Source organism: Phyllostomus hastatus, unplaced genomic scaffold, assembly GCF_019186645.2.
Source record: "Phyllostomus hastatus isolate PE091 unplaced genomic scaffold, TTU_PhHast_1.1 phas_scaffold_129, whole genome shotgun sequence".
NCBI lineage: Eukaryota > Metazoa > Chordata > Mammalia > Chiroptera > Phyllostomidae > Phyllostomus > Phyllostomus hastatus.
The window spans coordinates 26,046,886-26,070,223 of record NW_025334009.1 but is presented as its reverse complement, the minus strand read 5'-3'; the positions used below and the strand labels follow the sequence as shown (position 1 = coordinate 26,070,223).

Here is a 23,338-nt window from a genome sequence, read left to right as displayed (position 1 = left end):
AAAAATCTTGTGCTTCCACCTCAATACACAAAGAACTGAGTAGGCAACAGTTTCGGACTGTCAGATATAATGTTCTTTTTTCTTCAAAATGTAGTTTTTAAGAGCTTCTAAGTTCAGTGTCATATTAAAGTGGGTAAACTCAACAAACAGACTTCTTAGAAAAGGCATCAAGAAAAGCTGTATCATCAGGTTGTAAAAAATGAAGCATACAATAAGGTGCATAGTCAAAGGATTGGCACTGGCAAATGAGTTGGGAAAAGGATCCTGTACCAGATGTCTATGAAGTTGTCTGAAACGAGTATCTTTTATAGTCCATGGTTTACTGATGTTTCCTATGTAATTAATTTTTAAAAATTCCCTTCTCTAGACACTGCCTTATAGACCTCCCCCACTTTCTTCCCGTTCCCGGCCCATCACACTTATCTTGCTACTTGTGGGAAGGAGCATGAGCTTGGTATCTCACTTTCTGTATGGAAAAGAACTTGCCACACATTCTATAATGCACGCAATACCGTACGGGAAATGCAGAAGAACAAATTATTTGGAAACAGTCATTTATTTTAGCAAAGTCTGGTATCCTAATAAAAGTCCATTGTATCTCTTAAAGCATGTTTTCCAAGACTGGGTTGACTTATAAGGTATTGTACCCATAGAAACAAATATACTCTTGAAATAATTTTTCTTAAAAAGATTAAAATGGATTACATTCTAACTGAATCCACCATTCATGAGATAACTTCCAGATCAGCACTATCCAAGAGAACTTTCTGAGATGAGAGGAATGTCTGTATTTGACTAGTCCAACTGAAAGACTACATATTTTATTTTATTTTATTTTATTTTATTTTATTTTATTTTAATTAATTTAAATATAAATTTAAGTAGTCTCACGTGGCTAGTAGTTCTCATATTGGACAGCAAAACTATTTTAAGGATGATGAACCATTCTAATATATGTTCAATCTTTAAAATAACAACTATAAAGGTTCAAGGGATATAACAATAGATACACACATATCACGCTACTGGGGAAAGAGGACATGTTAAAAGTTAAATAACATAAGTGGTTAAAAAATCAAGGTAATTTCAAAGAGTTGTAACATGATACATAATTAATACTAAATGAATGGTGCTACTAATGAGATCAGATACAGATGTGATAGGTTATTTTAATCTTTTTTTGACTCCCAGTCTGTGTTTTTGTCTCTACCATCACTCTCTGCCCCTTGCTTAGTCCCACCTCCCTCTTCTCCCATTCACACATACACGGGAAAGTTAGGAAAGCAAATCTTTAGTGATGACAGTGATACATTTGTTAGTTATCAAAAATGATCACTACTGAATCACAAGCCAATATAACCATACTCAGCAATGAACTGGTTCAAAGATCCAGGAAATGGTCATTTTAAATGAAGACAAATGGGCAATGTGATAAAATAAACTTTAGTTTAAGATCAATATGTAGTTTATAATTTGTTTGGATTAGCGTGCCTGGGAATTCAATTTCACATGGGTCTCTGAAATGAAAAGGAAATGTCCCTACCCAAGAACTACTTGAAAATCATTTATAATTAAACGTTTTTTAAAATCTCACTCATTTAAAAAAAAAAAAAACAAACCTTGCCTCATTTACCCAGTATGATGAAGAGCCAATGTATACCTTTTATTTTTTCTCAACACAAAAATGTTGCGAGTATCAAAACATTTGTAAGATGTAAAGGAATTTTTGCCCAGATGTGGCATACATTAGGAAAATGTTTAGCCATTTGCCCGTACATTAAATAATCCCACACCGCTCTGCTTTCGGAGCTCTGCGTTCTGTTTTTCACGGCACTTCTCTCACGACCACACGTGTCAGGCTACCAGCTCCCAGTCCCTATAATGGTTATATAATTAGCTTTTAGAAATTCTAAATCTCTACTGACTTATCATTTGCTCAGTTCAATTGGTCTTTTTAAAAATAAAGACAACAAACTCGACCTTAAATTGTTATACATTCTAGATTCACTTCAATGTCACAAACTATTATATAATCTTTTATATTAAAAAAATAAAGAAATAAAACTAAGTAAAAGCAGAGTAAGGACGGAAAGGGCCCCCCTGTGACTAAACAGACTTTAACCAACTTTCTGGCCACTCTAATATTTTCCATCTGTTTCTAAGTTTCTGATGGTATTCTAGACGGCTAAAGTTATTGGAAATTTGACCTCTAGATAACTGATGTGTTACTGTATATCCAAAGAGAAGGGGGAAAATCTCTTTTCTAATACTGGTTTTGGGGGTGGAGGAGAGGGCTGGGGGAAGTTCTGAAACACAGAAACCAGGCGTGCGGAGACCTGCTTTGCGTCTGCGCTGTTTCCCACGGCAGCTGGGACAATGGTGGGAGTAGTATTTTTATTACTGATTTTTTTTTAAACAGTTGCTCTGCATCACGGGGAAAGATGAAACATTTTCTCATGACCTCTTTACCCATATTAAATTGTGTCATAAAAATTCCTGTGTTAGTCAGAAGTATTCTCCACTGCTGAAGTTTTATTTTATTTGGGTTCATCTACTTCAAAAGAACCCAGATCTAGTCCTGACTTCATAGAAGGGCCTGCTGTCATTTTGTTATTTGCTATTCTGTTATCCATACAACTCAGTGATTCGGATTCCAAATGCATGCCACAAAAATTTAATTATATGACCAGAGACATCTTTATGAACCCAAGAGATGTTTCCATAAAGCTGCTACTTTATGGAAACACGGAATGCTACTATAAAACTGAAAATTAGGACCATAGGAAAATTCTCATTTTCCTACAGAGTCTTTAAAGACACTATGGTTAGGTGTGGCATCTAGAGATAGAGACGCAGGGTCCTCCTCTCTCCAGGCTCCAACGACAACCCAGGTGGCAGTGGGAGAGAGAGAAATGGGAGCAGTGTTAAAAATGCCGAAGACACCACTCTGGCTTCATTTATTGACCCTGCGCTGCTCCCTCCACCCTGCCCCAGTCTCTCCTGTGGAAAAACAGTCCCTGTTCAACCTGCGTAGTCAGAATACAACAGAGAAGAGCAGACTCCGGGGGTGGCCAGGGGTTAAGGTGAGGAATTGCAAGCAAACGATAGCAGTTAGTTTGGAGATTATAAGCTTATACTGTGGACTGAACAAAGCCCAAATAATGAGATATCTGTGCCAGGTTTAGTGATGGCAGAGCTCTCTGGCTCAAGAGATCTTTAAGATCTAGAAGCACATTAAAAACCTGTAATGAGAGTTAAGAGATGGAGTTTCACTATCCTGATTTGCTTCGAATGAGTTGAGAGACTCGGGCATGTCATCAGCATTACTTTCCTAATCCGAAAAAGCAGCTTGGAATACAATCTTTGAAACTCCCTGAGAATATGTCAACCAGACTAAACTACTTCTATATCTATCTCGGAACACTGCATCTATAATCATGGAATGAAAACTATGTCCATATGTTCAGATAATACTAGGACGTCTTTTAAATTTCAAATACTCCCTCATTAGCAGGCTATTTTTCATTGCATAGCTGCTTTATCGATTTTCCCCATCTTTCTAGGCATATAATATTCATTCTCAGTTGGTGCCATTATCAAGTATTTCATATAATTTTGTGGTATTTAAAGATACTTATCAACACCCAATTAAATGTTTTGATCTTTGACTTAAATATACCTAGCATCTATGATATACTGAAACCTAAACTTTTAATATGTAAAAACAGCAGTTTATGCAAAGTAACAATGCCACCATAATGGAACAATATATGTAAATACCCATGTTGAGTGCGTCACCTGAGCTGTCTTTATAGGTAAGAGCATAATTTTGTTAGTGAAAAATGTGAGGCCAGTCAAATCTGCCCATTCTAATAGGGTAAGAAGGCTGCACTGCTAACGGGTTAACAATGAAGATCATCTCTGTTCACATCGTCTCCCCAGAAAACTCCTGTCCCTCTAGAATTTCTAGCAAACATATCTTCCCGCTGCCACCCCCACTGCTCAGCTCTAACTACCCCACATCTGGTGCTCCCCTAGTTCTTGGTAAAATGCCCCCAGTGCAACACCAGTCAGCATCTGCATTAGCTGCTTCCATGGCTGTCTCCTCCCAAGACCACGAGGACACCAGGGGCAGGGTCTATGTGAGTTCCTCTTTGGGTCTCGGTCTCGGAGGTTTGGCACACTGGGTTGCTTATAATGAATGGGTGGACAACAAAGATTTGAGGAATGATGGAGATGTTAGGGCTCTTGAACAGAAAAGGACAGATATAAACACGTCAGAAAAGCTGTTCTAGAAGCTCTGGATTAAAAATGAAATGAAAAATTGGATTACTAACCACTGCTACTTACCCCTAAAAGGCAAGGTAATCCGATATAGAAAATAGACAAATAACTGAATATCACTTTCTATGTTTTAAAAGATTTTTGTAACTTTCCAAGTTTCAACCCTAATCCTATGCATTATTTTCTCAAATTATAGATCCAGCAACACAATTCATTCAACATCATTGACCAAAGAGTTAACTGACTTTGTCTATTTCACTGCCATACCTAAAAAAAGCAACATGCTAATTAATATATATATATATTACAAATTCACTTACAAAAATTCACAGGGCTGACAGTGGGCACACTTCAACACGGACCACCAGGGGAAAACAGAAGCGTACCCAGGGGAAGGGACTCCCCATGCTGACTGACTCAGAGTTGCTTATCCTCACATCCTTGTGTGTCAAATGGAGGCCTGTCTTTTCAAAGATAAATGTGTACACGGTTTTTAGGTGAGTGGAGATTGCAGCTGACAATGTAAATAAATAAATATGAAGAAACGTCCTAGCTACAGGAAGTAAAAAGGGCTTGAAGGAAAGGAACTCACACCGTAACATGTGTACTCAAGTTAGTCTGGGTTATGCTAACTTCAGGCCATGCTGTCGTGCATCACTTAGTGATGGGGTATGATCTGAGAAATGCATCCACAGGCAGTTTCCCCACTGTGCGAACATCACAGAGTGCACTTACACAAACCTACAGTGCACAGCCTACTGCACACACCTAGGCTACATGGTGTAGCCGTTGCTCCTAGGCTGGCTACAAACCTGTACAGTATGTTACTATACTGAAAACACTGTAGGCAGTTTTAACACAATAGTATTTGTGTATCTAAACATACGGAAATGCAGAAAAGGTACCATAAAAATACAGTATAAAATATAAAAAACAGGACAACTGCATAGGGAAATTACTCTGAATGGCGCTTGCACTAACTCTGGGTGAGCTCGTGAGTGGGTGGTGAGTGAATGTGAAGGCCATTACTATACACTGCTATTGACTTTATAAACATCAATACACTGAGGATGCACTAAATTTATAAATATATACATTTCTTTATTCAGTAATAACCTTAGCTTCCTATAACTTTTTTACTTTATAAACTTTAAACTTTGTAACTCTTCAACTCTTTTGAAAATAACACTTAGCTTAAAACACATACTGCGCATTTGTACAAAAATGCCTTCTTTCCTTATGCGCTTTTGTCTAAACTTTGTTCTATAGAAAAAAAATTTACTTTTTAAACTTTTTTGTTAAAAACTAAAACAATCACACACATTCTCCTGGGCCTGCAGCGGGTCAGGGTCAGTATTGCCATCTTTGGCCTCCAGACCCTGTCCCACTGGAAGGTCTTCAAGAATAAAAACAGGCATGGAGCTCTCGTTCCTATGAAAACAATGTCTTCTTCTGGAACTCCTCCTGACAGGCCTGCCTGAGGCTCTTCTTGAGGATGTATAACCTTTTCAGAAATATGTCCATAGTGGTTTACTTGGCCTGTCTTTTTTTTTTTTTTATCACAAATGTGCTTATAAGCAGACTACCCACCATAAACATTCCTCTCTAATAATTAAAACCTTTCAGTGTTCGGTTCATATTGTCAAATTCTTTAATGAACCTGCTAAGGTCTATGATAACTTCTGCTAAACCCTCCCCCTGTGGATTTTCCTGGGGGTTCTTTTTCATCTCTTGCAGTTTCCTTTTCTCTTACCTCTTCTTCAGCTTTGAGTTCTTGTTCCAGTTCAAATAACTTACTGGTCAATACCTCAGGAACCATGTCTAGGAGCTCCTCAATGACACCCTTGTCCACGCCAAGGTTAAAGCTGTTTGCCATCTCAAGTGCAGTCTTGTTGACTTTTGCAACTTACTTATCTTTGGCAAATCTTCTGAAGTCACGGGCAAACTTCTTGAGCATTTGCTTCCAGCCACCAGTCATACCCTCCTTGGTAACATCACTCCAAGTCCAAAGCAAGGTTCCTGCTGCAGTCATAGATGTTGTAATCCCTCTGTATCCTTCAGTATTGCATCAGGGTCTTCCTCAGTTGCAGTAATAGCCTGGGCAAAGGTCCTCCTCTCAGGTAGTAGGCTGTGAAAGCTTCCATAACTCCTTGATCCATTGGCTGGATTAAAGAGGTGGGGTTTGAAGGGAGGAACACCACTTTAATATTGGGATCAAGATCACCAGTAAAAAGAGGAACTACAGGAGTATTATCAACAACTAGCAAAATCTTGAAAGGAATGTTATTCTCCAAAGACTGCTTTTCCATTTCACTGGCAGCAATTCAGGAGGGAACCCTGGAAGAGGACTGGGTCATTCATGACTTCTTATTGCTTCTTTAGCACACTGGCAGTGTGAGCTTAGTGATGCACTTCAAGGCCCTGGGGTTCTCACTGTGCCAGACCACAAGGGGTTTCAATTTGTAGCTTACAACACTGTCCCCAAGCAATATTGTTATCCTGTCCCTAAAAGACTTGAACTTGGCATTGACTTGGTCTCCTCATGAAAATCCTTTCAGGTATCCCATTTCCAGAATAGGGAGGTTTCATTCGTCCCTATTGAATATTTGCTGTGGTGAGTAACTTTCCTCCACAATCAGCTTTTCTAGAGTTTCCAAAAGCTCTTCAGCTGCCTTCAAATCAGCATCCACAGACTCAGCACTCATTTCATATTATGCAATGAATACCGATTCCTGAATTGTTTAAGACACCCAGAACTAGCAGTAAATTCAACACCCTAGTCAGGTTCAGCCTTTTCCTTCAACACTGCAAACTTTTTGCTTCAGCCATGATCGCCATGGTCCTGAGAGCTACTCTTCTGCATCTGGTCTTCCACACAGGTCGTTAGAAGTTTCTCCATGTCTGATATGGCCCCTTCCTGAGTTTTTGTTAGTCTCACTGCCTTCAATGAAGCAGATCCTTAACAGCATCCATCACTTCATTCCTGTTCTTCAAGATCACAGCTATGGTAGAATGAATATGCTTGACTGGTAAGCAATAACCATCACTGGTTTTCCACCTTCATAGTGTTCAATCACTTCTAATTTCATTTCCAGGTCAGTCACTTGATGTGGCTTCTTACTAGCAACATGAGTGGTGAAACTTGTGTGCTTGGGGGTCACAATGAATAAACAAAATGAGGCTGAATCAAGCGCAAGCGAGACTAATGCAAGGAAGAGATATAATAAACTAGATGTATAAGGTTGCTGCAAGTGTTACACAGTATGCTGTTTTGCAGTAAACTTTTTTTAGTAAGTAGTAAGAGTGCATTCTAAAAGTGATAAAAATGATAGTATATTAAGTACAGAAACCAATAACACAGTCACTTATGACCATTATCAAATGTTATATACTGTACAGACCTGTGTGTGCTATGCTTTTACAGGACTGGCAGCCCAGTAGATCTGTTTGCACCAGCATCGCCACAAACATGTGAGTAATGAGTTGTACTATGCTGGCTGAGACCTCACAGGGTGACAGGAATTTTTCAGCTCCATTATCATCTTAGGGGACCACTGTTCTACATGTAGTGTGTCTTTGACCCAAATGCCATTATTTGGAGCATGAATGTACATGACCAGTTGATTATTTAAATAGAAGGTAACATATTTCCAGAGCCTTAAGTGATCAATGATTAGTTTAGACAGGTTGTATATTACAGAGAAGCATAGATATTGACTAGATATACTATCATAAAAATAGTAAAGTTACTTCAAGAAGATATATTCAACATTGAAATGTGATTTTCATTTCTTCTATCAAATGTGGCTCCATTATGAAGATAAGAATAAAAGATAACATTCTGATTTTGGTTTCTTGAAAATAAAAAGATTAGACATTTTGTGTTCTTTGAAATCATAATTTAACTATAAAGGCTGTGGTGCTATTTGAGCAAATATGGAAATAAGATATACTTAATAATAAGATTATAAGGTTATATATCAGTATGGGTTTTATAAAATTCCTCCTATATAATTTCTAGGTAACAATAGATATCTGTAGGTCTTATATTTTATAGATAACTGTAGATTTGATTCTTTAATATCATTTACTGCTACCTTAAAGCTACATAGAATTTTAAAAATGCTTTTCTGGAAAAAAACACTTCTCTGAGATAAAAGACAATAATGTGAGGTGAAAAAGTTGATTAAAATCGAAAAAAAAATTAGGAGAGAGAGAGAGAAAAGGAAATGTGAAGAAACTAGTATTTATTACCTTCTATGCGGTAGGTGACTAGGCTGGGTGTTCAACATATTTGTAGGTATGCTCCCTACAACTCTACGGTGGCGACTTTCAACTGATATGCAGCAAGAATTTTTAAAATATGTGATACCTGACAATTTAGTCAGGGCCACTGACCTCTTTTCCCTTAGACTGTCAAATAAAATGATTCTAAAAGCCAACACAATAGCTGACCAGTGTGAATGAATTAAAATTATACCTATTTTTTGGGTCACATCAGCAAAAAATATATTTTTGGGTGTGCCACAGAATTTTAGTGATTAGTTTATTAACAGAGAACTCAGTCATCCTGCCTGAGGTCGCACAGTCAGTAAGTGGTGGAGTCAGTACTGGTGGAGCCTTATTTCTATCTGTGTGCTTTTTCCAAATTGTTTCTCTAAGTTATGAATTTAAGAACTTAGAGTTTCTGCCACATAATTATATAGATTCTCAACCAAATAAAGGCAGCACCTCAAAGTAAGAAAAGCAATGCTCTAAGAATCAGCAAAGAAATCCTAATTCTAGGTCCTCCTTTCTGAGCTATTTGCTAAGCTACAATGCCTTGAAAGAATAATTCAAATGGCAAGGCCTTAGGAACTTAAGATGGCAAGTGGTGATGGAGTGGGATGGGGATTTAAGGTTGGTCTCTATGTTCTTTAATATATGCTATGGACTGAATGTGCCCCCCACTCCAGTTCCTCTAATGTATGTATTGAATCCCGAGACCCAGTGTGACAGTGTTTGGAAGTGATGCTCTGGGGAAATGATTAAGTCATGAGGACACTCACGTTTGGTGCTCTGACAAAAGAAGTCCCCAGAGAGCTCTCTCACCTCTTCCACAGTGCGAGAGCACAGTGAGAAGACCATGTAGGAACGACTGTATTTTTCGGACTATACCCCCAAATTTGGGGGGGAAATGGGAGTGTGTCTTATAATCCGAATGTAGCTTACCTGGCTCACTGTGGGGGTGGAGCGAGGTCACAGGTTATTAAATGTTTTACCACATTTTTTTGCTTCAAATTTTTTTTTCTTATTTTCCTCCTCTAAAACCTAGGTGTGTCTTATGGTCTGGTGTGTCTTATAGTCCTAAAAATACGGTAGGCTATGGTCTCTCAACAGACACCAAATCTGCCTGGCACCTTAATCTTTAAACTTCCCAGACCCCAGAACTGTGAGAAATGAATTTCTGTTGTTTACAAACTACTTAGTCTTTGATATTTTGTTATAGTGGCTTGAACAAACTAGTACAGTATAGCTTTTAGCAAGTCAAATGATTCTATGACTTCTTATTCTTAAAAACAACAGGGCAACAAATTTCTATCATAGTAAGAATATAACCAGAACTTAGATTTCTGAATTTGAAATGATCTCTATTTTAATTTCTTTTGAATCATTGCTTCACTGTTATTTCGAGAGACATGTGACATTCTTATATACAGTGTGTGGGGGAGGGAGGTATTATACCAAAAATAAATGTTAGCGATGGAAGCACTTTTTCTACTTCCTCCCAAATTGCTTATTACATGTAAAGATGATCCATAAAAATCTTTGTGATACAACCTGAAGCCTGATTTTTAAACTTTCCTCAGTGGCTACAGTAAATTCAAATTAATATATTTTTTTCAAGATTTGACTTTCAAATTATAAAAACTAACCCAACTGAATTTAAATTTTTTTTTTAATCAACTTAAACAGCTTTGGCTTTGTGGGGCTGTAGAACATACCATTTTATGGGAGAAATGCAACTATGAAAACTCTGATTGTTATTAAGAAATTTTAACACCATTACATTAGAGCAACTCTAGAAGCTTTGATCACTACTAAGAAATTGTAACCCCAGACTAAAGATTGTGCATGTGCCCTGACCAGGGATTGAACCCACAGCCTTTTGATTATGGGATGGTGCTTCAACCAACTGAGCCACACTAGCCAGAGATAACCCCACTAACTTTACACCAAGAAAAGAAAAACCATAGAAAAGGAAAAAAATTCCCTTTATTTTTTCAACAAAAGTTCTTTTGAAATATGAAATATAGTATTTCTTTAGATTTTAAAAAGATATAAATAATGTTGTTTGTAAGTATTTAAGGTGTTTATAGATTTACCAGTCTCAAGTCACCTTACTATCCTAGTTGTAGAATTTACTAACTCAAAAGACACACATGCAATTCTTTTGTATATAAATACCATCATTTTTTTAACTCGACACCTGAGTTTCTAATTGAATTTACAGTCTTCATTTACTGGCTCTGATTTGTAATTGAACAACTACTGGTTGTTATTCTGAACTGTGTATCATGGAGTCAACACTCATTTACAAAGTATTATCTGAACATACTCAAATTGTCAAAACCTAAAGTAGTACCAGTACATATTTCCTAACAGCACAGCTGTTGGGAAAATATCCTGAGAAATGGTACCATGTGAAATTAAAATCTGAAAATAATGAGGGCAGGCTAGATGATTTACTAGTGTATATACAGAATAAGGAAAATCAGAGTTAAATATACAAACTTACTGTAAAGTAAGCTATAATGATTTACAATATATCCTATGCCATTTATAGAATGCCAAGACAATGTCTGAAATTAAGCATTATTTTGAGTTCCCCAGAGAATATCAATAACTGGCCTGAGTGTTCCAACTAAATTGACTACTAAACCAATGAATTTTAACAGGGATTTGTGGTTATATAAACACAACCTAATGAGACAAAAATGAAGGTATTTCTATAGTTGGAATTATGACAGTATATTTTAAAAAGCATTACATTGACTCAAAAACCATGTAGATTTCCTATGAACTTTTGTAGAAATTGTACTTTAATCAATAAAGGTATTTAGAAACATAGGGTAAAAGGAAATTTCAAAATGTTCACCTTCAATTTATTTCATAGGTCACTGTTATACTACCTAATAAGATAATTAAAAACATGCAAGCAGCTGGTACTACAGCTAAATAGATTAATGTAATAGTCTGTAGTCATATATGCTGGCAAGGGGCTTGCCTCCTTGCAGAGAAGGTCAGCTGCCTTTGGGAAGAGGGGGTTGGGGTGGCACTGAGAATATTCCTTCCACCACGTGACCTTGTGCAACAGTCACTTAGCTAAACATCTACTGCAAACTGCTAATTGGCAAACTACTTTTCTTTCATACCCAACAAGGGGTCTCTCAGTATTAATGGTTAACTAAGAAACAGAAAGCTCATGTTATGTGACCAAAACATTAAAATTGGTCTCTAAAAATATTACAAGACATAATGTATAAACCAATAACCTCAAATCTTATTCCTTTGCCATTTTAATAAGTCATCTGCAAATTAGTCAGGAGATATACAATCAAATTCTAACAAAAACTTCCAAAACAAGACCTAGTCTATTACCCAGGCATCATACAACAATCATGCTGGTACCCTATCAGTTAATTGCAGCTGTACTCTATTTTCAATCAATGAAGCAAAAACCACAAAAGACGCATCCAAAGTAAAACCTCCCAGCGTATGAAAACCAAATCTATGAACAGTGGGCACACAAAGCTATAGTTAGGGTACATCAATTTTAAATTTCACAATTTTGGGTCAAAATTCCAAAAATCCGTCTCTGAACTTATGCTGATAGTAAAACATCTTCTTTTTATCTTTACTATGTGTACAATTTTGTTATTTAAAGGCAATCTATAATACCCTATCAGAGATTGAGAGTTTCAAGCAGGCTTGTTCTTAGCTCTAACAGACCAAAGTCCGCTAGGTCCACTAACAGACCAAAGACATTTTCCCATAAGACACATTTTCAGAAATCTTCCTTTTGGTGTCTCTAAAGTAGAGCACTATAATAAAATTTTTACATTACCAAAAAGATAATGATGATGACAATGACATGACATTGACTAGAAGATAAAATGTATTCAGCATTTGCCACGTGACATTAGTGACATGATCCCATTAACTCTTCTGAAGTGAGTTTCATTACTGCCACTTTAAAGATGAGGAAAGTGAGGCTAAAACTTGTCCAAAGTCTCCGAAGTGTTTAGAATCAGGATTTGAACCAACTCGCTGTGTTTGGGCATTATTAATGAACAAAACAGTGAAAGAAACAAACTACACCCTCCTGAAACTGAAAATCTATAGACCACAGTAATAGAAACAAATAATGGAAAAAAGAGATTTAGGTGACAAAATCAAAAGTTAATAAAACCTCGGCATATGCTCTGACAGGGTCCACTTGGTGAAGGGTTACATGAGGACTAAGGCTACAAAGTTGACAATTTTTCAGGCAAGCACAAAGGAATAATAATAATGCCATGGCTCTGCATTTAGGTTTTCAAAAGGCTTTATCTTATGCATTTTATCTCAGTCTTTAAAACAGTTGTGAACAGGAAGCATCCATTTAATAGATGACAAACTAAGGCTAATCATTATCCTGGACACAAGTAGATACAGCTTGAGTATGTTCATACTCAGCTGACAGCCCGAATTGTCTAGCTGGGAAGGGTGGTCAGGATTTCTGGGGCAGTTTAAATAATATAAAGGTGGAACTGTTAGGATGTTTGAGGGTTTAGAATATTCACATTTTTCTAATGGCCTATTTCTAGTCAGTTTAAAAGAGCTATGATGGCGGGAAAAATAATTTTCATTTTCAAAAGTGAATTTTACTGACAATTCTGTTGCCATTTTAGTGCGATTCTGCAACAATGCCTAGGTTTTATCAGTTAACCTTAATATGAAAATACACCCCAGAGCTGTGCTTCTATAAATTCTGCATTTAACCCAAGTGTCAAATTCACAAGTAAGCTCATTATATTGTAAGAGCTATTGCCTGCTGAGTAGAAAAATATTCATTTCACACCTTAAATACTATAATACTATTTAATAACAGCACTGGCCTGCCAACTATTAAAAGCTTGTTTTATAGACTGTACTACGTGAGCTTTTTATCTTGCCTTTTTAATTACAACAATAAATTAATATCCTAACATTACAACACTGACAGGCATTGATTAAAAATATATTAGTTAACAACATTAGTATTTATTGTGCAAAGTTGCATTAGGAGTTCATTTTCAAAATACAATTATCATTCAATAAAAGATCCTTTATCTTCAAACTATTCAAGAAAATAAACTACAAGATAATACTGTGCATTCACATTAACACATATCTCTTAACTTTATATTATGCCCATTATTTACAATAATTAGCTATATTATAAATGTAATTGTAAAATATAATTCACCAACTGAATTTATATACACATAGATTTTCCTTTCTTTGAAATATATCTTTATTTTCCTTTTGTCTTGGTTATTTTTATTGTTTTTATATCTAATAATGTTACCATTATTGTTACCGCCATAGATTTCATATAAATTATCATATTAACATTCTCAGTTACATGCCAAATCATGAACATTTATTTAACTATCATTTATATTCACCTTTGGTTTTTTTGAGTGATCAGCTATAATATGTTCAGATGGAGGATTCTACGTATTATTTAATATGTCAAATTTTAAGTTTATATCACAACTGAGCACTAAAATGAACAATCTGGAGAATTTCAACATTTATAAGGTAGAACAGGTTCAGTGAAAATATAATGACAACGTATGATCTTTACTGCTGTGATAATACCTTCTCGAACACCATGGGAACACAAGCCTTTTGTAGTATCCATGACACTTGAAAGACTGATTATTTATACAGACCCCAACTGGTATAAAATAAAGATGTCAAGTGTTTCAATTACCATCTCGTTTCTGGAATTCATAAACAAATTGTAAAATCTTTTACATGGACCATATTCTTATTAAGTGCTTCCTGTGCACAGGACCCTACTCTAGATGTTAAAAGCTTGCCTGGAATCCGAGAAAACAAATAACACAGTTCCAATTAGGGACATAGAGTATGATTTCAAATAAATATAAAAATTCTAAGTGTAAAATCCATATTTATTATGTAAAAGAAGGTGTGACAGCTCAATAGTCACATGAATTTCCAAGTGTCCAACGGCTCTTGTATGTATTTTATGGTGCCATTGCACAAGTACCAGATCCATGTAACTCTGAGGGCGGTGTGCTCCAATGAAAATACTTCAACTATCTGCTTTGCTATCTGTAACACCAAGATGTACTATTATTGAATCTGTAGGTTTTTCCCTACAAGTAAACCTAGTTTTTACATCATTTTGGTTCAGTGTACAAATTTTCAAATATTACTGGAAATACTTTACTCTTTCTTTGTTCTAGGTTTCTCTGTTATGAAGGTATAAATTCCATAAACACTCAAGCAAATTCAAGTTAAAAGGAGAATAGTACCCAAAGACTAGCTAAGATACACATTTTCTTAACTAATGTATCCTTTTTTAAAATCACTAATTGAGATCATAACTGCCCTGGGCGCTGAAGGGCCAAACGGGACATTAACAAACAGCACCTGATGAACAGGTACCGGATTACATTTTATCCCCTTCTCTTAGCTACTCATCAACAGTACTCTCCGTTTCACAGAAAACTTAAAGAAAAGGAAGCCTTTCACACTGTAACAGATATACTGAAAAAACAAAAATAAAAATGGATTTTAATGAAGCTTAATACTACATGTATATTCATTCCAATTATCCTAATATAGATTAACAAGAGATACCTAATAATAAGTCCATTTACTCAAGAATTTAGAATACTGCATTTTCTATTACTCACTAAATATGCAGAACTATTGCTTATCATAGTATTTTTACATTTGTCATATTTTTAAAGCACAGGCAACAGTTCCTTACGACTGTAAGGTCTGAGTCCTGTAAGATTGGGTAACTTGTACATTATCTTGTAATAGTATGTATCAACGTATTCATCACCTACCTATAAGAATTAAAAGTCCCATCAGAATCTAATGTAGAACTTGTTCTTCCATTTTTATTTGCGTCTCCTGGAAAAAAAAATTAAACATTGAAATAATGGAGATTATAAAACAGAATATTTCAGTTGAAAAGCTACTATGTGAAAAGCTCCCCCAAATGTCTTTTATAATCAGAGCCCATTAGGCTGAAAACTTATTTCGATGCTAACATATAAACCAACACCACTGCTTCTAACTTGGATAGAAATACTACCAAAGTAATTGCTAACAGGAACAAATAAAGAATGGTACAGATTTTTTTCTCTTACGAATCAGAGACAAGCCAAAATTTATAAACCATTTAAATCATTCACTAATGTTTATAAATGAAGGACAACTTTTTGCCAATGACCAAGCCACGCACCATGACACTGGTGGGTGTCAGAGTCAGGAGGCACAGGGCAGACCTGCAATGTTTTCCAGCCCCCAGTTCAGCCTATCTGAAAATTTGTTATGCACAGAAGTAGAGAAGAAAGCAGAAGTGGGAGGTGGTAAACAATTATGCCTTCCAGTGAGCTCCAAGTACACCTTAATATTCTTCCCAAAATTTTAGGTTTTACCTGTTGGCAAAAGCTCAGCAGTTAAAAAAATTTAAAAAATAGCAACATCAAGATTATTTCTGCTTTACGTGATAACATCAAACATTCAGGGGAAATATTTTCACCCAAGCAACAGGCATATTCATAAAATCAGATTTAGAACAAATTCATACCTATCAGTTTAAAATTGTAGAAAAAATAAATTTGCTAAAGGAGTTTAAAAATGCTTAACAATGCCATGATATAAAATATATATTCTTATCGACAAAAATTTAATTTTAATATTTTAAAATTTAAAATATATACTGCAAAGTATAGTCTTTATGAAACCACAGTAGCTACTATAAAACAAATCTTTTTTAGAAACACATTAAATGACTAGAATCTGATTATATTTTATACTCCTAATTCCTGTAATGTAACTTTCAAACATCAGGTTATATCCATTTTTATGATACTTAAAGCTTAATAATTTAATGATATATCCAATTTTAATTTATACTTTTAATCCACTTTGAACAACCTAAGGTGCCGGTGAAGATCATCACAGTGGTCCTGGTTAAGTCAAATAGTAATTACAGAGCTTTCACTTTAAAGATGAGATTATTTTTAATTATTGAGTATAGTACTTAAGGTACCATACTTATATAATTACACTACTCATTAAATGGTTATTGAAAGCTGAAATGTAATTTTAATGACAGCTACCTATTTTTCTTTGCACATTTTACAGTTGACAGATTAGTCAAGAATGTTGGTTCTCTTCAAAATCTTTGCAGCTGCACCCAAGTTTTAGGAGGATGAGAACTGAACTGAGCCCCCTTACTGAACTTTTAGCTCTACTATTTTTCAAAATGTGCTTCCAGTATTTCTTATTAAATAAAAATCCTAAAATGGAGTATAGAACTTGAAAATGTTGAGAATTATCATAGCAGAAAATAATCCAAAAAACAGTTAAATGTTTAATATCAATCTAACTGGGTATACACTTGTTAATTCTTTGAAGACATTGGAACCATAAAATTACTCACTCAACATACTTCACTTCCTTTAAAAAACTAATGGTATTACAATACATTAAAAATTTAAGGAACACTAGTCTCTGTCTTGCTAAATGAAAATTTTCTACAACACATGTTATTTAACAGCTTGCAGACATCTCCTGTGAAACACTCCATAATCAGTATAGAATAAGTACTATACCATGGGTTGAAAATATGAGCCTTCTTTCTCTTTAAAACTAAAGATTATGATTACTTAAATACATAAAATCTCACCAAGAGAACATTTCTTGGCTTCTGCTGATATTTATCAGATCAAATATAAAATCCTTTAAATAATTAAGGCTTTAGGGTTTTCTTAAACTACTAGATTTTGTCATCATTTTACATTACAAAAGTGTTCTTTATTTTATACCTGATTTGAAATGAATATATCATATTAAATGTAACCTACAAACATGGTAGTAAGGGGGAAAAGCACTTTTTCTTTCACAAAAACACACCAAATAAGGAGTACAATTGTTTCTCTAAACAGTATTAGAGAAAAGATTTCAGAGTTTGCTATAAGAGGAAAAGGCTATAGAGTTTTGAAGCGGGAAAACTGCTTTGTTCCTTCAATCCTCTAGTTGAAATTAATTATAGCAAATGTTTATGAAAACATCTGTTCCTTACAGTTATAAATCCTTAATTTTAGTATAGACGATTCCAGGCTGTTATTTTGGAAGGAAATGTCTGACAATTGAAAGGTTTACAAAAAGACAGACAGAATTTGTAATTCTGGAAAATTGTGTATAGAGTACGCTATATACTGTAGAGACTGTCATTTGTTTGAAACATTTGGAGGGGTTTAAAACTGGTAAGTAGGAAAAATCAAAGACAAACAGAAAGCCTCATCTTTCATTTTTAAGCTGCTTTACAATAAAAACATATCTGTAACACAAGAAAAAATGACTAAGAATTAAAAACAAATATTACTTTACTATCAACATAATTTTTAGGTAAGTATAATATACTAAGTATTAATTTTAGCAGGGATTATAATAAACCTAACACCAATAATCACAGGAAGGTATGTGTAGTGTTCCCTAAAAATAACAACAGAGGGTGCAAGAGAGTTTAATATAATGTTTTAAGATGTTCTTGATTCATGAACTAAGTTCCCAGGTAGCCTTAGCTGTAACCAGGATGCATAGGTTGTTTTCAGAACAAACACTCTCTCTTTCTCACACAGACACACATACATAAATACACTACTAAAGTAAACTTACACAAAGACATTTAAATGCTCAAACACCACAAATACTGAAATTTAAGATAACAGACTTCCTTTTACTTTATAAAAGGTAATTTAAGAAGACTAAAATTTTAAAAAAGAACTGTGATTTTAAAATATTTCAATATTCAACATAAACTAATCAATAAAATAATCTGGATTTATTAACTGAGTAAATTTTAAATAACTACATAAATTACATATAATATATAACATATGTATCGTTACTATATGTTATATAACATTGTTCAACATTTATTTTTGTAGAGACAGTTTATCAATTACTTGTGACCACTACAGTTTGAAATTTATATAATACATTTATTTCTCTTTGGTTGGTAAGTTTGTAAAATGAGTTCATAACATTCACAATTAATATAAGCTGGCTGATTTGAAAAAATGCCCGTAGTTATATTGTTTCATACGCGGATACAAAAGCCATAGTATTTTCCACTAGTAATTTATAATATAGATGTATCTAACTTATTAAGCCAATCATATATATAATGGTGACTTAAATTTGAAAACATGAAAATCGAGTTCCACACTCCTTTTTAGCTTTCACTGAAGTCATGTTTAGTGATGGGTATTTAGAGTAATTATCTGTGCACTGTTGAGATCACACTAAACAAAGGTTTACAAGAGATTCTATAGTGTTTTTTTATGCACAAACATCACTTTATGAAGGGAGAATCAGAATTTTTTAAGCTAGGTTAGGTTAAGAAGAACCAGAATAATGCTAATAAATGAACACATGTTCTCAATTGTGTCTTCAGTGTATATCAAAAAACACCAAGTTTAGAATATCACATCACACTAGGTATGAATTCTGATAACTATGACATAATTTTAAAAGGGTTTATCTCTGAATTATAAGAGAAATGTCACCAAGAATGTGTGACGAATATTTAACAGGAAGGGGAAAAAAGACCTGGTCTACACTTACTGACAATAAAGCCATGGGTAACCACATGTTAGCTGTCATAGGATAAGATGACATAAATGTTAGTGTAAAGACCTATAAAACCTTTTATGTCTTTTAAATGAATTAGCACTACTACTGAAAGGTGTCAGTTACATTTAAAATTCCATTTTAAGTAATGATTTTTTTAAAAACTCTACTTACATGTTGAAACATGGTGAAGGCAAAGCATAAGACTTGGCATCATCTATGAAGACAGTAGCCACACTAAAGATATCACCTTGTATCAGGAATCAGGTAAACAACAGTAGGCTAACTATTTGTGCTACAATCCAGAGCCACTATTTAAGTCTAAGTATCAGGACTCAAGTAAATACAGAAAATTCATGTATTTAGTAACTTTCCATTTTTCTATTATTGTCAATTTATCTACATTCTAATGATTTAATGGTCTTATTTAATCCTCTGAATATTTAAAAAAAATTTTTTTGTAATAAAAACTCAGATGTAAAACAGAAATACACAGGAATTATTTTAAATAAATAAATCTTAAGTGGACAATTTCAATTTAAGAAGATAAAATTTATGTTATTCCTATTAAATCATTAATAAAATTTTTTAAAAGAAAGCAATTATATCAACAAAGTGGTGGAATATACAACTGCAAATTATTCTCCCTCAGAGACACTGAAATCAGGCACTGAACACAACTTAGACACAACACTGGAAAACAGTCAAAAGATTTACAAAGATTTCAAGAAAGGCACCTGGAAAGCTCTGTGGCATTTTTACTAGCCCTTGCCCTATCCCCTCACAGGTAGAGCAGCAGGTTGAAAAGGAAAATCAGTTCCCAGTATGAGAACCTAGTACTTTGAGGTTGCAGAGGTAGAAGAACAGATTATGTGTGCAAATAATTGCAAGTCTGTTCCAACTGGAAGGACTAATACATGATGCTCATCTCTTTTTTCATCTAACTCAAAAAAACCCCAACAATCCCAAAACCAGTGGTGGGCACAGCTTTTCAATATACTATAAGCCAAACAAACTAAAAACCAGCAGATACTTAAGACTGGGGCAAAGATTACAACTGAAACATAAAATAGGCCACCTAAGGCCTGGGAGCAAAAGCTGGTGAGAATTTCTTTGAAAAATTAGGACATTCAAAAGCTCCTAGGTGTACAGGGGAAAGTAGGAGGCCATGCACATGCCCATAACAAGTTGTATAATCAGAAAGAAACAGAAGACCCTAAGCTTCCAATTTAAGCTGATCCCTAGGATGAGTGCTGGCTAACAGATCAAAACACTGTCCATAGCACAGAGCAAAACTGTTAACTCAAATAACTATTTATTTTTTTGTTCTGCTTTTGTTGTTGCTTCCCACGCCCCCTCACCCCAAGCTCCTGGCATTCAAAAAAATCTGTTTAAACCCTAGCATAACACAAACTATGCAATAAAAAATCCAATGACTACATATGTCAAGGTCTAAGTATTTGCCAAAATAGTTCAAGAAAGTCACTAGGCACATGGACTAAAACAGTTTTAATAATACAAAAACTAGCAAACCCTGGGGAATGGGAGAATCTGATAACCAGAGTTACCAAACTATGATATTCAAATATCTAGCTGTCAACAAAAAAATCACAGAATATACAAAGAACAGAAAGCATTGCTCATAAATGAACAAAAATGAATAGAACTATCCCTAAAGAATCTAGATATTAGACTTACTAAACAAAGATTTTTAAAAAAACTTTCTTAATGATTCTCAAAGAGCAAAAAGGAAACATACGTAAAGAAGAAAAGTAAATCAGGTAAGTAAAGAATGAACAAAATAAGAGTATCAATAAAGTGACAGAAATAATAAAAGGAAACAATTTCTGGAGCTAAAAAATACAATAACTAAAATTAAAATTAAACAGAGAAGTTCAGCAATATGTGAGGGCAGGCAGGAGACAGAAACAGCAAACTTGAAGGTTGGCAATTGAAATCATCAAGCCTGAGGAGCAAAAAAAAAAAAAAGGAAGAAAAGCAAACAGAGACTATGAGACCTGTGGGATAACATCAAGCTCATCAACATATGCATTATGTGAGCCTGATAAGTAGAAGAGAGAAAAAGGCATGCTGTGTTATTAATTGCTCAATATCTCAGTTGCCTCATCTATAAAGTAGAAATGATAATTTTTACCAGAACATGTGGTTATGAGAATTACATAAGTGCAAATAAAGTGTTTAGTGTAGAAGATAGCACAATGTAAGTCCTCAGTAAACACTAGCTATCATTTTCATGAACACACTAATCCATGTATTTAAAATACTGGAACCAGTGAAAGAATAAAAGAAAAAGGCTACTAATTCTATTTAAAGAGAATAAGCTTATTGATCATTTGAATAATTGAAACTTGCAACTTTATTAGTAATTTAAAAATATTTTGATACACTAAATTATTAAGAAATATTCTTCATGAATTAGAGAAGGAAGGCACACAAAATTTGTGGTACCCTTTTAATATCCTTGCTGACAGTGACCATAGCAAATATCAAATATATGCATGAAAAGAGACTGAAGAAACTATAAGTTTAAATAATATTACAACCTTGAAAAATAAAGCCATCTAATGCATGAGCTTAATACAGGTAAGTGTTATTAGGAATGACAAAATGTAGATAAATGAAGAACCAAAACTATAGTCAATCTAATAAAAAACTAAAACTATCACTTATAGGATACTACATATTACACATGAATCAGAATAAAACAAGCTTTAAAAATTTCACTATTAAGCAACTGGATGGAAACAAGGCTTATAGTCATAAGTATTACATAACTACTCAATTGAAGTTAACATGTAATAATGCAAATATTTCTATTTATTATGAATGTCATTTCTGGGCATATTGTCATTTCCCCAGGCATTCCATGGATTTAAAGCAGCTTGATATCTCAGAAAAAAAAAGTAGACTGGGAATTATTTGAGAAAACAGAATTTTAATGCAAAGTTAATCCTTCTGGGTCCTACCATCCATACTGATTACAAGAAAGGTAGGACCAGGTCAGATTATGCTCCTGAACACGATGATCATCCAAATCACCTCTGAGTAGGTATGTGGAGTGTGCTTGTGTATATGTGCACAAACATACATGTAGATTCAAATGCAGAAGGGGTGAGAAGAGTGGGAGGGAGAGTGGAGGAAACCTAAGGGGGAGAGACAAACAGTTGAGATAAGATAATCATGGGTGAGGTTCTGGATTTCCTACTTTAAAAAAAAAAGATTTCATTTATTTATTTTTAGAGAGAGGGGAAGGAAGGGATAAAGAGAGGGAAACATTGCTGTGTGGTTGACTCTCGTGTGCCCCCTACTGGGGAAGCTGGCCCACAACCCAGGCATGTGCCCTGATAGGGAATTGTCAGGCAACAGACTGGCACTCAACCTACTGAGCTACACCAAAGCGTGGCATTCCCTACTTTTAAAAGTTTTCCCAGGTTATTCTGACAATACATGAGTCTTTCCTAGTCCAAAATAATAAGCTTCTACTATGGTAAAAGAGACAGTCTCTTACAGAAGGCAAAGTATTTGTCCCAAATAAGGAAATTATTGGATATTTTATACATCATCATTTACTATGGAGTATCACAAGACACGAGCTTTGATCTTCTTTTCCATCAATAGCAGTGGAGGACACTGAGCTATGGCAACTCTGTACACTACCCTAACATGACCAGTAGCATGTGCTGATTACTGGGAGAGGATGCAGTTGGAGATGACAAGCAGAACACGGCTGTTGGACTATGTGGATCACCTGGCCCTAGAAAACACCTTCCTAAAGTTATACAGTGCCAATGCTGTAATTTAGACAATTCCAAAACACTTTATACTGAGTGGATAAACAATGAAACAGACTTTGAGAAGAGCTTCCTAAGAAATAAATGTGTTGACAAAGAATACATTTCTTTAAACTTGGAGAAAGGGTATTAAGACCAAAGATGATTAGTATATAATTTACCCTTTGCTATATTTTTTCTTACTAAAAATTCAAATATAACAATTTGGTGTAAACACTGACATTTCCCCCCACATTTTATTGTTCAAGTACATTTGTCTCCATTCTCCCCTCACTACTCCTCCCTACCCCAGCCATCCCCACTTCCCTCCCTTGATTCTACCCGCC

At 34.8% G+C, this 23,338-nt stretch overlaps 1 protein-coding gene across 5 annotated transcripts in view; it reads right to left on the bottom strand.

The window, feature by feature from the left end:
- Positions 1-23,338, bottom strand: part of TBC1D5 (TBC1 domain family member 5) — a 479,919-nt gene that overhangs the window by 225,152 nt on the left and 231,429 nt on the right. For all 5 annotated transcript variants that reach the window (XM_045856992.1, XM_045856988.1, XM_045856989.1 and 2 more), the window contains one exon: positions 15,399-15,465. In XM_045856992.1, the coding sequence (XP_045712948.1) occupies positions 15,399-15,465 (67 nt within the window). Of the gene's footprint in view, positions 1-15,398; positions 15,466-23,338 lie in introns of those variants that run through there.